The sequence below is a fragment of the Cucurbita pepo genome, chromosome LG04 (assembly GCF_002806865.2).
Source record: "Cucurbita pepo subsp. pepo cultivar mu-cu-16 chromosome LG04, ASM280686v2, whole genome shotgun sequence".
Taxonomy (NCBI): Eukaryota; Viridiplantae; Streptophyta; class Magnoliopsida; order Cucurbitales; family Cucurbitaceae; genus Cucurbita; species Cucurbita pepo.
Genome location: NC_036641.1, coordinates 6,157,846 through 6,173,711, shown reverse-complemented (window position 1 = coordinate 6,173,711; position 15,866 = coordinate 6,157,846). Strand labels below are relative to the sequence as shown.

General features: G+C 39.5%; 3 protein-coding genes across 4 annotated transcripts; 1 reads left to right on the top strand and 2 right to left on the bottom strand.

Moving 5' to 3' along the window:
* Positions 1–928: 928 nt before the first annotated feature.
* LOC111792427 (probable alkaline/neutral invertase B) lies at positions 929–6,093 on the top strand. 2 transcript variants are annotated; one of them, XM_023673886.1, is made up of 6 exons: positions 929–1,241; positions 1,327–1,373; positions 1,790–2,241; positions 2,865–3,296; positions 4,181–4,739; positions 5,623–6,093. In XM_023673886.1, the coding sequence occupies exons 3-6, from the start codon at positions 1,810–1,812 to the stop codon at positions 5,916–5,918; spliced, it is 1,719 nt and encodes a 572-aa protein (XP_023529654.1). In that variant the 5' UTR covers positions 929–1,241; positions 1,327–1,373; positions 1,790–1,809; the 3' UTR covers positions 5,919–6,093. The 2 variants fall into 2 exon arrangements, with proteins under 2 accessions (XP_023529654.1, XP_023529653.1); XM_023673885.1 differs by having other exon boundaries at positions 929–1,373.
* Positions 6,094–6,955: 862 nt separating this feature from the next.
* LOC111792546 (type III polyketide synthase B-like) lies at positions 6,956–8,877 on the bottom strand. The gene is made up of 3 exons (XM_023674062.1): positions 8,538–8,877; positions 7,868–8,279; positions 6,956–7,790 (listed from the first exon to the last, which is right to left on the bottom strand). Exons 1-3 carry the CDS (start codon positions 8,719–8,721, stop codon positions 7,208–7,210), a joined length of 1,179 nt encoding a protein of 392 aa, XP_023529830.1. The 5' UTR covers positions 8,722–8,877; the 3' UTR covers positions 6,956–7,207.
* A 95-nt stretch (positions 8,878–8,972) lies between these two features.
* On the bottom strand, positions 8,973–13,629 carry LOC111792501 (5'-methylthioadenosine/S-adenosylhomocysteine nucleosidase 1-like). Its single transcript, XM_023674011.1, has 8 exons — positions 13,338–13,629; positions 13,175–13,238; positions 12,994–13,085; positions 11,106–11,212; positions 10,111–10,185; positions 9,785–9,859; positions 9,439–9,531; positions 8,973–9,371 (listed from the first exon to the last, which is right to left on the bottom strand). Exons 1-8 carry the CDS (start codon positions 13,390–13,392, stop codon positions 9,174–9,176), a joined length of 759 nt encoding a protein of 252 aa, XP_023529779.1. The 5' UTR covers positions 13,393–13,629; the 3' UTR covers positions 8,973–9,173.
* Between the last annotated feature and the right edge of the window lie 2,237 nt (positions 13,630–15,866).

Below are 15,866 nucleotides of genomic sequence, written 5' to 3'. Positions count from 1 at the left end.
ATAAATACTCAAAGAGATACTCTCTACAATGGTATGATATTGTTCACTTTGAGTCTAACCTCTTATGGCTCTGCTCTGTGTTTGTCGAGAAGGCCCCGTACTAATGGAGTTTTGGGACTTTCATCCTCGGTAATAATATTTTTTTTTTTTTGAATTTATTAAAACATTTGAAAATTTATATATATATATATATATTAAAAAAATACAAAATTTACGAATATTTTTACTAATTACATATGACTAATTCCGATGGAATATTTTGATATAAAAAATTATATAATTATTTAAATTTTGAACTAAATGATTATAATGAGTTATTGAGACCGTACAAATGGCCCTACCTCTTCAGAGATTTCGAGACTTTATGAGTCATTGAAATCCTACACCATTAGAGTTTATCGAGCTTGTTTCAGGTTAACTTTCGAAAATGTTTGGCGACACCATAAGAGTTCATCGAATTTGTTTCGAATGAACCCCTCAAACATGCAAGAAAAATCAAAGTGGGTTCCATAGAGCGGCTAAGCGGGCTCATAAAACTTAGCCAAAAAAAAAATATGGAAACTCGAGAAATTTCAAGGTAATAGAGAGTAATGGAGAGAGATTTCTCATTATTACCTAAACGAGATCCGAAGTGGGGATTATGTTTCTCGTCCCCGCCCCACCTCACTTTTCGTATATAAATTCAAATACATACACATCAAACTAAAATACCTGATTCCGGTGAATATTTCAACTAGAATAAATAAAATTTTATGAAAAAAATGAAGAACGTGACCGGTCGGTCTGGTGTGAACATGTTTAGTGTAAGATGAAAAAATATAATTAAGAAATTAGTTATATTTGGGAAGTGTTGAATGATAGATGAACAATATAAGCAATTTGTTAGAGGTGAGTTCATTAAACAGGTGAAGACGAGGGGTCGTATAATCAAAATGGGTTGTTTCAATTATCACCATAAACGCGTCTTCAACCTTCCACAAATTTCCATCTGTTTCTCAACTCAAACAGAAATTTCTGAAACCGTAAACAAATTAAGGGGAAAAAAAGGTTGGAAAAGAGTAGCCATAATCAAATCATTGCCCACCTTGGATCATTCAAACCGTACACGTGCCCTAACAAACCCCTATTTTCCTCTGCCCCCTCAAAACCGACTCCCTCCATTCTTGTTGATCTTCACACACCCGTCTCCATCGCCCCTTTTTCACCTTTTTTCTCGTGTTTCTCTCCGCCATTGTTGATGGGTCGCTCTTGTTTTCCTTATTCCTGAATACCCACTTCCTGTTTTTTGCAAATTTTTCCATTTCTAACTCGTTTTTGTGTTTGCAGCCTTGCATGGAGCTTGTATTTTCCATGAGAGTCTGAGAAATTCGCTGGTGAGTTCTTGTGTTTCTTGATGTAATGTAGCTGTTGTTGTTTTGATGGGGATTGTTCTTAATCTGTTTGCATTTGGTGTTTATGATTTTGATGCTCTGTTTTTAATCAAATCTCTGTTCTCTTGCGATTGATGAAACCATGAATGGGAAATTTGCGGAGAGTTTAGGTTGTGTAGAAATGTCGATTTCTTCGTCGAATCCGACTCGGAATGGGAGTGTTAAAAACAACGATATGTTACACAATGTTAATGAGATTGAAGAAAGTGAGTTTTCCAAGCTATTGCTTTGATGGGGATTGTTCTTAATCTGTTTGCATTTGGGGTTTATGATTTTGATGCTCTGTTTTTAATCCAATCTCTGTTACCTTGAGAAATCGCTCTCTTGCGGTTGATGAAACGATGAATGTGAATTTGCAGAGAGTTTAGGTTGTCTAGAAATGTCGATTTCTTCGTCGAATCCGACCCAGAATGGGAGTGTTAAAAACAACGATACGTTACACAATATTAGTCAGATTGAAGAAAGTGCGTTTTCCAAGCTATTGGATAGGCCAAGGCCATTGAACATGGAGAGACAGAGATCATTTGATGAAAGATCGCTAGCGGACTTGGCGATTGGTTTCTCCCCACGCTTATCTTCGAGAGTTTCTTCGGAGAACTTTACTCGATTGATAGACAATTATGATCAAACTCCATCTCCTGGTAGAAGATCGGATTTCAATACTCCAAGATCCCAGATTGGATTCGAGCAGCATCCTATGGTGGCCGAAGCTTGGGATGCTTTGAGGCGTTCGTTGGTCCATTTTCGTGGCCAACCAGTTGGTACTATTGCTGCTTTGGACAGTACTGAAGAAAATCTTAATTATGATCAAGTAAGAACACTGCATCAATAATTACTTGCATTCCATGTTCAATCCCTGTTTGGTTGTGTTTAATCTTGCTCGTTAATCATTTGGATGGGTTTAGAATGTTTCGTTCTCGTACCCGTGAAGCATGGATACTTCAATTTGGACAACATGTTTGTATCTGATACTCCGAAATTTGTCTGACATGCGCCGAACAGTTGTAAACACAATAAATACGTCTCGAATACCTCGGAACATGTCTAGAGTGAAACATGTCTAAATGCTTAAGCATTATTGACTTGAAATTTCCTTTTGCATTAAGATGTTTAATCATTTACAGAATTTACGATTTGGCTTGGATCAAGCTTGAATATTTTCAAGATAAAGCATTGTATCATCTATGCATAAACATCATAAACTATAACAAAATTTTAGAGCAAAACCGGTTCTAATGTATACAAGTGATATGTATTATAGTAAATGCGTATTAATGTCTTCATATGTATTAAAAACCTTTTGAAATGATCTATATCTTGTCATGTTTGTGTCTTGAATCTGTCTCGGTGCTTCTAGTTGATTAATCGTTCATACCAGAACTTATATTGATCTGAATTGAGAGCCCGACACACAAATAACTTCTTTGTTCATAGGTGTTCGTGAGAGACTTTGTCCCAAGCGCATTTGCTTTTCTAATGAATGGGGAGCCTGAGATTGTAAAAAACTTCATTTTAAAGACGTTACGGCTTCAGTCATGGGAGAAAAAGATCGATAGGTTTCAGCTTGGAGAAGGGGTGATGCCTGCTAGTTTCAAAGTACTTCATGATCCAGTGAGGAATTCTGAAACTTTAATTGCAGATTTTGGAGAGAGTGCAATAGGAAGAGTTGCTCCAGTTGACTCCGGATTCTGGTGGATTATATTGCTACGAGCATACACGAAGTCCACTGGTGACTCTTCCTTGGCTGAACTACCAGAATGTCAAAAGGGAATGCGCCTTATTTTGAGTCTCTGTCTTTCCGAAGGGTTCGACACGTTCCCTACCCTTCTCTGTGCCGATGGATGCTGCATGATTGATAGACGAATGGTGCGTTTCTTTCAACCTTGCCCTTTATAAACATAATGATGAAACTAACAATTAATGCTTGAGTTCTGGAATTCACTAGGGAGACAGTTTGAGATATTGGATTCTGTGAATGGAATGATCACATGTTGTTAAAATTATGGTTTAAATCCATTTTGGTTTTCAATTTTCAGATCTGTTTCAAAATAAGATTTAAACCGAAAATTATCTAGGCTGACTTTGTTATGTGTGAGATCCCACATCAGTTGGAGAGGAGAACGAAACATTTCTTATAAGGGTGTGGAAACCTCTCCCTAGTAGACGCGTTTTAAAACCGTGAGGCTGATGGTGATACGTAACGGGCCACAGCGGACAATATCTACTAATGGTGGGCTTGGGCGGTTACAAATGGTATCAAAGCTAGACACCGGGCAATATGCCAACTAGGACGCTAGGCTCCCAAGAGGGGTGGATTATGAGATTCCACCTCGGTTGGAGAGGGGAATGAAGCATTCCTTATAAGGGTGTGGAAACCTCTTCCTAGCAGACGCGTTTTAAAACCGTGAGATTGATGGTGATACGTAACGGGCCACAGCGGACAATACCTCTTCCTAGCAGATGTGTTTTAAAACCTTGACTGGAAGCCCAAAAGGGAAAGCCCAAAGAGGACAATATCTAATAGCGGTGTTACACTGTGATGTACCTTTTCTTTTTCCTTCTTTGTGGGAGACAAAAGGCTTCATCAAAGACAACCTTATCAGTCTTTATCTACCATGAGTATCTTGCTTTATTGTGTTCTAATAGGTTGCATAACAAAATGAGCTATATGCACTGTGCATTCTCGAGTCGAAAACATGATTATTATTCATTCATCTCTTATGTCTTATTGCTTTTATTATTGGTTTCAGGGTGTATATGGCTACCCAATTGAAATTCAAGCTCTTTTCTTTATGGCTTTAAGGTGTGCTTTGCTTTTGCTAAAGCACGACCACGAGGGGAAGGACTTTATCGAAAGAATAACAAAACGACTTCTTGCCTTGAGCTATCACATGAGAACTTACTTTTGGCTAGACCTAAAGCAACTAAACGATATATATCGATATAAAACCGAAGAATACTCTCACACTGCTTTGAACAAGTTCAACGTAATACCCGATTCTCTTCCCGAATGGATTTTCGACTTCATGCCAATTCATGGTGGTTACTTTATTGGAAATGTCAGCCCTGCAAGAATGGACTTCCGCTGGTTTTGCTTGGGTAACTGCATTGCTATTCTTTCTGCCTTGGCAACACCAGAACAGTCCACTGCTATTATGGACCTTATTGAATCACGGTGGGAAGAACTGGTCGGAGAAATGCCGGTAAAGGTTTGTTACCCTGCCATTGAAAGCCATGAGTGGCGGATTATAACCGGGTGTGATCCGAAAAATACGAGATGGAGTTACCACAATGGTGGTTCTTGGCCAGGTATGCACCTCTACTTTTCTTAAGAGATCGTGGGATCGAATCCGAAACCCTGTATTTGTGGTGTGGTAAAAAGAAAACGTGGTTCTTGACTAGGTAGTTGACACGTTTGTTAGTTCCCATTGTTTTTGTTTTCGACTTGAGAGTGTGTACTTGCGCATTCGTTTAGGAGACTTTTACGTTATGACAAGTAGATTCTATAGAAAATTTTCAAATCATTGTAGAGTCTTAGGAGAGGGGGATGAAGCATTCCTTATAAGGGTGTGGAAACCTCTCCCTAACAGACGCGTTTTAAAATTGTGAGGCTGACGATGATACATAACGGGCCAAAGCGGATAAATATCTGATAGCGGTGGGCTTGGGCTGTTACAAATGGTATCAGAGCTGGACACTAGACACTGGGCGGTGTGCAGCGAGGATGCTGGCCCCCTAAAGGGAGTGGATTGTGAGATCCCACATTGGAGAGGGAACAAAACATTTCTTACCAGGGTGTGGAAACCTCTCCCTATCATATGCGTTTTAAAATTGTGAGGCTGACGGCGATACATATCGGGCCAAAGCAGACAATATCTACTAGCGGTGGGCTTGGGCTGTTTCAAATGGTATCAGAGCCAGACATCGGGCCCCAGCGAGGACGCTGGACCCCAAGGGAGGTGGATTGTGAGATCCACCATTATTGGTTGGAGAGGAAAATGAAAAATTCCTTATAAGGGTGTGGAAACCTCTCCCTAGCATACTCGTTTTGAAACCGTGAGGCTGACGGCGATACCTAACGGGCCAAAGTGAACAATATCTGTTAGCGGTAGGCTTGGACTGTTACAAGTTGAATCTCCTGACTTTTGCACTAGAACAGACATTGACGATGACATTGCTGCAATTCTTGCAGTTCTCCTATGGCTTCTAACAGCTGCATGTATCAAAACCGGGCGACCCCAGATTGCAAGACGTGCAATCGAACTAGCTGAAACCAGGCTACTGAAAGACAGCTGGCCTGAATATTACGACGGGAAACTCGGGCGATACATCGGGAAACAGGCAAGGAAGTTTCAGACGTGGTCGATTGCAGGTTATTTAGTAGCGAAGATGATGCTGGAAGACCCGTCGCATGCAGGCATGGTGTCTCTGGAGGAAGACAAGCAGATGAAGCCATTAATGAAAAGGTCACATTCATGGACTTGTTAGTGCTCTCTTCTTAGCTTTATTAGTGCTTTTTATAACTCTCTTCTTGCTTTTAGGAGAAACATGTTATATTCTACCGTTGGTTGTTTCTGAGAAACTTATTATAATATACTCTTTGAAACATTATATTTTGACCTTTTTTAGGAATGAAACTTTGTTTGTGCCCTTACAACAAAAATTCTCTCTCATTCATGTCTTCTTTTTCTCTCTCCTCTCTGTTCTTTTGTTCTCCCTCGACTCTCTCATCTCGATATTGTTTGAATGTCACATCTTCATTGTCGTGACTATTTCTAGGTTGAAGGGTCGAACAAATATTCCAACATGTAGATCTCAATTACACGAAGTTTAAGAATGTTAGAATGTTACATAGTTTAGTTCAGTGAAGTTGTGACATCTCAAAGTTCAAACTTAAACTTCACTTGCGAGACTCAACATCTCGTGCTAAAGTGCGCGGAGGTTCGAGTCCTCTTCAAGGCATAATGAGAGGTTCGAGTCCTCTTGAAGACATAATATTGAGAATGCCCGTTAAATTGGAAGGAATAAGTTTGGTAGCGGATCACGAAAACTTGACGATCTTTTCTATCTAATGAATGGGAGTCCGCTTTGAAATCGTTTGTCCTGCACCTCCCGAGGGGTTAGGATTTTGAACTCAATAACTAAATTGAATGAGTTTTTTTTCTTCTTAAATTTCATGTAACTTTTTCGAGATCTACGTGTTGAAAGGTAGTTGTTGGAACTGTTTCTAGATGCTAAGAGTGTAGATAAGACAGTCTCTGGAGATAAGAAAACTACACTATTGAAAGCAATCTATCCAAAGCTAATCGAGCCTAATACTAGGCTAGGTGATTCCTCTCCATCAATGACCAAAGCTTAATCTAGAGAAAGAGCTTACTATACCACCAGGTTGCCACGTGTGTTTATGAAACAATAGCAACTTATCCCGAACTCCTGTCACCCAGCTAACGATGCGTTGAGACAACAAGAGCTTAAAGCTCTTGTCACCAAGCTAATGAGTGTGCATTAAAAATAGGTCAGATAAATGACTCATAAGTGAGGATGAACATTCCAAGTTCGAAGTTTTGTCGGAGCAAAGCAGATGGTGAGGCAAGGAAGAAACAAGAAAGAGATTGAAGAAACTAAACAAATCCCAATTTCCTGCCTCGTTCTGGGATTGCCAAAACGAAATCAGAGCAACGCAACACACAAACAACCGATTCCATTAACCTTTCTGAAAGCAATGTATAGCAGAAATCGAAATTTCATACTGATAATCGAGGCCAAAAATATGCTCCTCACACGGACAGATTCCTCGCCAGAATCCCTTCAAACGAAATCCCAGGTCCAAACGCCAGAATCAATCCCCATTCCTCAATTTCCCCACCACCCATCTTCGTCTTCAAGCTCTCATCCACCATGTATTCCAACACATACACGATTGTGTTACTACTCGCATTTCCATAGTCCATCAGAGCTCGCCGGCTCGCCTTCAGCTTCTTAGGTAACAATTCGAGTCTCTTCTCTAGCTTATTCAGTATCGCTGGCCCACCTGGATGTACTGCCCAGAAGATTTTGTTGTATTCTTTCTCATGCAGCCCAACTGTTTGAAGAAATGTCTCACAGAAACTTCCGATGTTATCTTCGATTATTTGAGGAAGTTCTCTTGCTATTGTGAAGCTAATACCCTCCTCTGACATTCTCCCATCGATTACGTTCTGGGTGTTTGGAATGAATTTCTGGGTTGCGGTGTGCAGCTCAAAGAGTGGCCGTTCAATGGCCAAAACAGGGTCCGCGCCAATTAGCATTGCCCCAGCACCATCCCCAAATAGCGCCACGCCTACCAGATCGTATGGACGATGGGCACTTGGTGGCTTGTAGCTGTAAAGAAATTGATGTTTATGTTTAAATTCTGAGAACAAATGGTGTATGAGCTTTTGGGGGCGTTGAAAAGTTACCCAATAATGGTGGTTTCAGAGGTGACAAGCAGAACTCGGCTTCCGGGATTGTTTTCAGCCAAGTCTTTGGCGACTCTAAGGCCTGCCACGCCTCCAGAGCAACCCATGAAGTAAAGCATGAGCCGTTGGGTGTGAGGGCTGAGTCCAAGGCCTCTTGCTAGGAAGAGATCACCACCAGGCAGGCGAGCTTCACTTGAAGAGACATAGACTAAATGGGTAATGTCTGAAAGTGGCCTTCCCCAGTTCTTAATAGCAGCTTGTGAGGCTTCAATGGCCATGTCTGTCACAGCTTTGTTGCAGATCTCCAGTCTTTGCTTTATGGTTGCTTGGCCTTCCATTGCCAGCTCTGGGTGCTTCTTCAAGATCTCTTCCGACATCACCACGTATCTAGTTTTGACTGATGTTGTCTTGCCTGTGGATTGCCATTAGAAGATGACAGTTAATTCCGTTAAAGAGGAACAATTTTAACAACCGCTGGCATCTATCAGCTTCAACTAAAGGTCAATCTCAGGTATGTAAAATCATCTTAGAATGATTAAGTGAACTTATAAATTTCTGAAATCATCTTAGAAGTTCTATCCAAGTTCTTTCAGATCAATGAAATATGAAATCTTATTTCGATTTTAGAATCTCTGCACACCCCTGAGTAACAAAAAAGGTATAAAATTACAGAGTCGAGTGAGCTTCCGCTTGAGGTCTAGATCATCGCAGCTCGTATCCTTGAAATAGCTATCAACCAGGTAGTCTTGAAGGACAAGTTGGGGAGGGAAGGCCTTCCCAAGAGCCAGAATTGATGCTCTGCCAGGGTTAGCCTTTCCCTTGGAAGCTCCTAGTGCTCCATTTCCCTTTCCCATCTCTGAAACTTGGGAACCAAATGATTCTTTGCAGTTTGCAAAGGCAACAAAGCTATATATAAAGTTGCACTACCTGTTCATCACCTAGAAAGACAGTTTGAATGCTCAAACTCTACAATGGAAGGCATGTGATTTGAAAATCAGCACAGATTTTAGTTAAGAAGCGGGGCATTCATTTAAGCTGTGTGTACTAGTAAGATAGAGATTTGGTTAAAGCACATTTTCTGTCCAGTTGACTCGACACGTTCATCGCATTCCCAAATAACCAGTGCACGAGAGCATGTATTAGTTTGCTCGGGCTAGCCGATAGACATTTAGGATACAATAAAATAGAGGGTTCATAATATGATCTTCAAAAGTTCATCTGCTTAGGGTATTATTGACTCTTCTACATCACATATTGCCTGTTCAATATCTTCCATTGTATGGGAAAAAATCGTAGCTAGCAATCATCAAAGTTCATGAATGCACTTTCCACTGATGAAATTTACAACTTGTGTAACTGCTTGATCCAGTGCTGCAGAAACTGTGGCCAAATTCTGCAAGAATTCTTCTGCAGTCGGTTTTTCGCCATCGACGATATCAGTAACAGCTTTTACAAATATTGCAGGAACTTTGAAGATATCTGCTACATACGCAATTGCTGCTCCCTGAAATTCAAACTTCAAAGAGTTAGAGGCAATCTCCAGGTTGCTGCATCAACAGTTCAGCTTTTACCTCCATATCTTTAACCGTGGCATCGTTAGCTAGAATCGATGCTTCATCCTGTGCAGACATGTCTAGCGAGTCACCGGTTGATAATTTTCCAATCTGATGGAAGAAACGATACAAAAACAAAAGGTTTCAAGCTGGTGGCATGTTTCTTGTAGCATATCAACTAATGATTCAAGGAGTTGGGGGTTCATCGTGGACGCGAAAGCTATTCAAAATGGTAACTTGTAGTACGTTTCGAGGAAAATCGAAGCTCTTACATCTCATTGAAAGTCCGTAAGGAACTAACATCATAGTACCAAAACAAACTGATGTTGTAGATGATCAAACAATTCTTTTAAAGGAAATTCACCTTTAGATCGAGCTCCTTAAGGAGATTGGGTGTCGACATTGCTTGCTTCGATCCGACTCCATATAAATCGAAAACCTGTAATGTAATGACAGTATTCTTTGAGGCAGAGCTAAGGAGCAGGAAAATTAAAGCTGTTAAATTTCAACCCACAAGCAAATTCTCCTTACTATATTATACTATCACACATCACAGCACAAAGTGCTCAACTTTTACGCACAAACGTGCGAGACTACGATGTAAACTGATGATCGACCTGTTAAGTTCGGAAATAATTGTAAGTTGAAGAGGACATTTGTGCCTCTTCAACTCTAGAAAGTAATACTTACTGGAATAGGTATACGTCTGTCATGGAAAGCACACTCGGATACGAGAAAGACATCGCCAATACTCGCTCCTTTTGCCTGGTAGCGAGCAATCAAACCATCAGTCAAACACAAACACGAAATATCTTTAACCCTTCACAATTTCTAGTAGGTTAAACTAGAAAATAAAATCCCAGAATTTTAGAAAGATTCGATCGGTAACTGTTGGATAGAGGAACACGACCATGGCTTATGAATTTGACAAACATATGTAAGGAGAGGGATGGGACATCGCTAAATTGAGACTGTGTGAGATCCCATATCGGTTAGAGAGGAGAACGAAACATTATTTATAAGGGTGTGGAAACCTCTTTCTAGCATACGCATTTTAAAAATCTTGAGGGAAGCTCAAAAGGGAAAGCCCAAAGAGGACAATATCCGCTAGCGGTGGGGTTGAGCCGTTACAAATGGTATCAGAGTCAGGCACCGGACGATGTGCCAGCGAGAAGGCTGAGTCCCAAAAGGGGCAGACACGAGGCAATGTGCCAGCAAGGACGTAGGGCTCTTCGGTGGATTGAGGGGTCTCACATCGATTGGAAAAGAGAACAAGTGCTAGCGAGGACGCTGGGCCCTAAAGGGGAGTGGATTGTGAGATCCCACGTCGGTTGGGAAGGACAATGAAGCATTCTTTATAAAAGTGTGGAAGCTTCTCCCTAGCAGACGCGTTTTGAAAACCTTGAAGGAACCTCGAAAGGGAAAGCTCAAAGAGGACAATATCTGCTAGCGGTAGGCTTGAGCCGTTACAGACTAAACTAAAGAAAAGGACAATGAACTACCCAAAAAAGAGATTGACATGTTCATAAAGGAAACTACTGATTCGATGCTCTCTTTGAACTTTGAATCAAGGTCAGAAGAACAAATCTGTGTGGCAAAACGACAACATATGCATGATGAACAAGCAAAGGTTTTAACAATGAAACCAAAAACTAGCTTGCTAGCTAAGTCATACATACATATACCTTAAAACCACCAGCAGTGCCTGCATTGATAATCAGGTCTGGTTTCAATGCTTGGACAGAAGCATAGGTTACGAGCGAAGCCGAAATCGTGCCCACGCTATCAACCCCTGAGAGGTAACTTACATTGTAACTTCTGTTTTGAACACAGTATCGTACAAGTACAAAGCAAACAAAAACACAGGACACCAGCCAATGTCTATCTGCAAAATGCTGAAATAAGAACAAGGAACTAACAAAAATAGACGAAGTACAAGGATATAGCAACAGTCAATTATTCAAAAAGCGAGGGGCGAAGCAGCGAGACGAGATCAATAGGGCTTTAAGGCCCTGACCTGTAAATGGACCTTTATGAGAATATCCGTTTTTGTCACCTTGGGTTTTCTCAGTTTAGTCAAATTAATCTTGAGTCTTTCCTTGTTTACGAGGTGAAGGAGAAAAAACCAAAGGAGCAAAGCCACCGTGTTTACAGTTCAATAATAAATAGGTTCAGAAGCGAAGACGCTTGATATGCTGCTAATGAAGTAGGGTCTAACGACGTCCGAAACCAAGTCAACATTTCAATATCTTATTAAAAATAGAAAATCTAAAATAAAAAAAGGTTTGATGAGTTTCATTCACTCATTATGTAACATCTCAAGCCTACCGCTAGCAGATATTGTCCTCTTTGGGTTTTCCCTTCCGGGTTTCCCCTCAAGGTTTTTAAAACGCATTTGCTATGGACAGGTTTCCACGTCCTTATAAATAATGCTTCATTCTCCTCTCCAACCACCGTGGGATCTCACAATCCACCCCCTCGGGAGCCCAGCATCCTCGCTGGCACACCGCTAAGTGACTGGCTCTGATACCATTTGTAGCAGCTGATATTGTCCACTCTGACCCATGACGTAAACGGGTTTGTTAAGGAGAGGTTTCCACACCCGTACAAGGAATGTTTCGTTCTCCTCTCCAACCGACGTGGGATCTCACAATCCACCCCCCTTGGAGACCCAACGTCCTCACTGGCACACCGCTCGATGCCTAGCTCTGATACCATTTGTAACAACCCAAGCTCACCGCTAGTAGATATTGTCTGCTTTGGCCCGTTACGTATCGCCGTCATTTCACGGTTTTCTAAAACGCGTCTGTTAGGGAGATGTTTCCACACCCATATAAGAAATGTTTCATTCTCCACTTCAACCGATGTGGGAACTCATAATCCACCCCCTTGAGGACCCAACATCCTTGTTGGCACACCACTGAGTGTTAGGCTCTGATACCATTTGTAATAGTTCAAGCCCATCGCTAGCAGATATTGTCCTCTTTGGCCCAATACGTACCACCGTCAGCCTCACAGTTTTTTAAAACACGTCTGTTATGGAGAGGTTTCGATACCCATATAAGGAATGTTTCGTTCTCCTCTCCAACCGACGTGCGATCTCACAATCCACCCCTCTTGGGAGCCCAGTGTCCTCGCTGGCATTGTCTGACTTTGATATCATTTGTAACAGCCCAAGCTCACTACTAGTAGACATTGTCCGCTTTGACCCATTACGTAAACGCGTCTGTTAAGGAGAGGTTCCGATACCCATATAAGGAATGCTTCATTCTCCTCTCCAACCGATGTGGGATCTTACAATCCACCCCCTTAGGAGTCTAGCGTCCTCGCTAGCACACCGCTCAGTGTCTGGCTCTAATACTATTTGTAACAGCCTCATTACGTAAACGTGTTTGTTAAGGAGAGGTTTCCACACCCATAGAAGGAATGCTTCGTTCTCCTCTCCAATCGATACGGGATCTCACATCAATTTTCAAAATGCTTTACAAATCTCCAGCATAAAGAATCCATGAACATCATCCACTAAAAGAATTGAATCAAAAAACAAGGTAAGCAAGGATAAATTAAGCATACCCAAGGCCAAATCCTTGCCAGGCCAAATTAAATTGATCTCAAGATTTTTGTAAATCCCATGATAACGAACCCAGGGAACCTCCTTTGGAAACCTGTACAATCAAGCATTTCACATAAACAAAAATCCAAACCAACAACCATGAAAGAATGCAAACTCAACCCAACAATGAAGAACACTCACACAGAGCTAACATCTTCCCTAAGTTGAAACTTATCCACCAAAGGAAGCGCTTCGGTCTGCATAGCTGAATTGCCAAATCAAACCCCAACAGTCCAAATCCCAAACTAAGAAAGAAAACGCAAGAACATACACAAAAAACCCTTCAAAAACAAAGATGGGTTACCGATGATGATGAGAATAGACGAAATTGGGCGCTGATTTAGAAGCTGAGAATCCATGGATTCCTTATGCAGAGCTGGGAATGTTCTTGGGAAGAGCTATAGTGATCTGGGTATCAATGGACAAGGTTTTGGTAGCAATTTAAAGGAAAATCGATGGACTATGGAGCGACTGAGAGGTAGAAAGGTTGAGAAAATGGGTAGAGAACGTGGCGATGTCTGTACAAAGACCAGCTCAACGGCGGCTGCTTCATAAGGCAACAAAAAAAATAATAAGAACACCTTTTTCTTCTTCATTCCCCTCTGCTAGGGATTTCTTTATTTGAATATTGGAATTTCAATATCATTTTTAAGCTTTAAATTTTATTTGGTTGTTTTAGAGATAAATTTTTTAAAAATCCAAAATATATAATTTTTTTGGACGATCAAAGTGGTGGCTAATTTAGGGAATGACCGTGGGTTTATAATCGAATAATACTCTCTTCATTAGAACGAGGCCTTCTGGGAACACAAAGCAAAGTGGACAATATCATAACATTGTGAAGACTCGTATTCATCTAACATAGTATCAGAATCATGCCCTAAACTTAGTCTGTCAATAGATTGATAAATCCTCAAATATCGAACAAAGGACTCCAAAAGAAAAGGAGTCAAGCCTCCTCAGCAGTAAAAGATGACTAAGACTTAAAAGGAGTCGAGCTTTGATTAAGGGGAGGCGCACTTTGTTCGAGGGAGATGTTGGATGATGAAAGTCCCATCTCGGCTAATTTAGGGAATGATCATGAGTTTATAATCAAATAGTACTCTCTCTATTGTAATGAGGCATTTTGGGGAAGCCCAAAGCAAAGCTAGGAGAGCTTATGCTGAAAGTGGACAATATCATACCATTGTGGAGACTCGTGTTCATCTAACATTTTAAAAAAAATTAACTTTAAAATTTTCAACTCTTTAATAGAATGAATTTGATCGAGAAATTAGCTTTAATGATTGTAGCTTAGCGTTAATTGATATATACTAACTCTTTTAGTGTCAAAAATTTAAATCCTCATACTTTATTTATTAATTATATGAAAAATACTTTTAATAAATCTTATAAAATAAATTATTTTAACTATATCTTTAAACTCTCTCATGATATTTTTAACACTTAAAAAATCAATTTAAATACAATTTTAATTGGTATCTTAAAATTAAAAAATTATTAAAAAAATCGACTATATTATAATTATTTTCGTGTTTAATAAATTATAAAATATGTATTTAAATAAAATTTTAAAGAAAAAATATTATATCTAATTTAATTTTAAAATTTTGCGAAATTTGTATACTTATTTAGTGATTAATTTGAAAATCAATCAAATTAAAAAATAAATAAATTTGATGATATTAAAATTTTAGTGTAATTTTTTTAAAAAAATCAAAATGTGAAAATATTATTAAAATGAGTGTACTAGGAATTGCCACGTGGAAATCCATTTTCTAAAAGTGCGGGCCGAGCTAATTAAACTTGAGACACGTGGAGAGATTTGATAGGTTGGAGTGTCGCGGAGACTCGTAATCGTGGACGGCAGTTGACACGTGGGACAGTGTTTGACGTGGTAATGAAATTATTGATTTCATATAAAATATTTGATAATAATTTGAAGAGATAGAAACATTAAAACATTGGCCATATTAGGTGACACCAACAAAAGAGTTCAATTCAAATTCATAGACCATCCTTATTTTTATAACTTATTCGACACGACTCTATCGATATACAAAATCACGACATAGTGAAATACGATGTGAATTTATTGTCTTTTGTACTTATTTACCGTTGTTTATTTCTATTGGGCCCCGAACCTGAAACCCGAGATAACATACAAAAGTTTAGGGATTAAATCGATATAACTATCAGTCAATTTATTGACTTTTGTATTCGTAATCGTTTATTTATTGACTTCTGTAAATGGTTCTAATAATCTATACCCTGAAAGAGAGCGAATAAATCGACGACATATTACTCAAACTTCTTTGGAGTATATCCATTTCAACTGGGTTTGATATTGTTTAACTAGGTCAAGATGTTTCGTGACGTGATAATCCGATTACTTTGGACTATTCAATTCAAACTACAAAGGTTTTATTGGATTGAGTTGATTTTTTGAAAAACAGAAAATTTGATTCAGTTTTAGGGTTGAATTTTTATATCCGAGAAAATCGAAAACAGGATTTTTATGTTTGTAACTGATGTTAATGATGCATTATAATTTGTAAATATTCGATATTTGAATTTTATAAGATTTTTTAATAATTGAAAAAACAATCCGACAACGAAATCCAATCCAAAAAGAGTAGGTTGACCTGGGTTCTGAGCTCTGTTAAGGTTGCTCGAGCAACCAACAAATTTCGAATTGGTCTAAAAAAAATTTCATCCCAACCCGTGTACCCTGAAAATTCATTTTAATAAGTCCATCGTTAAAACTTAATCCCATAAGATCTACGAAAGGTTTAGTTTTGATTTGGTTTCCTTGAACGGTGAGAATCTAAAA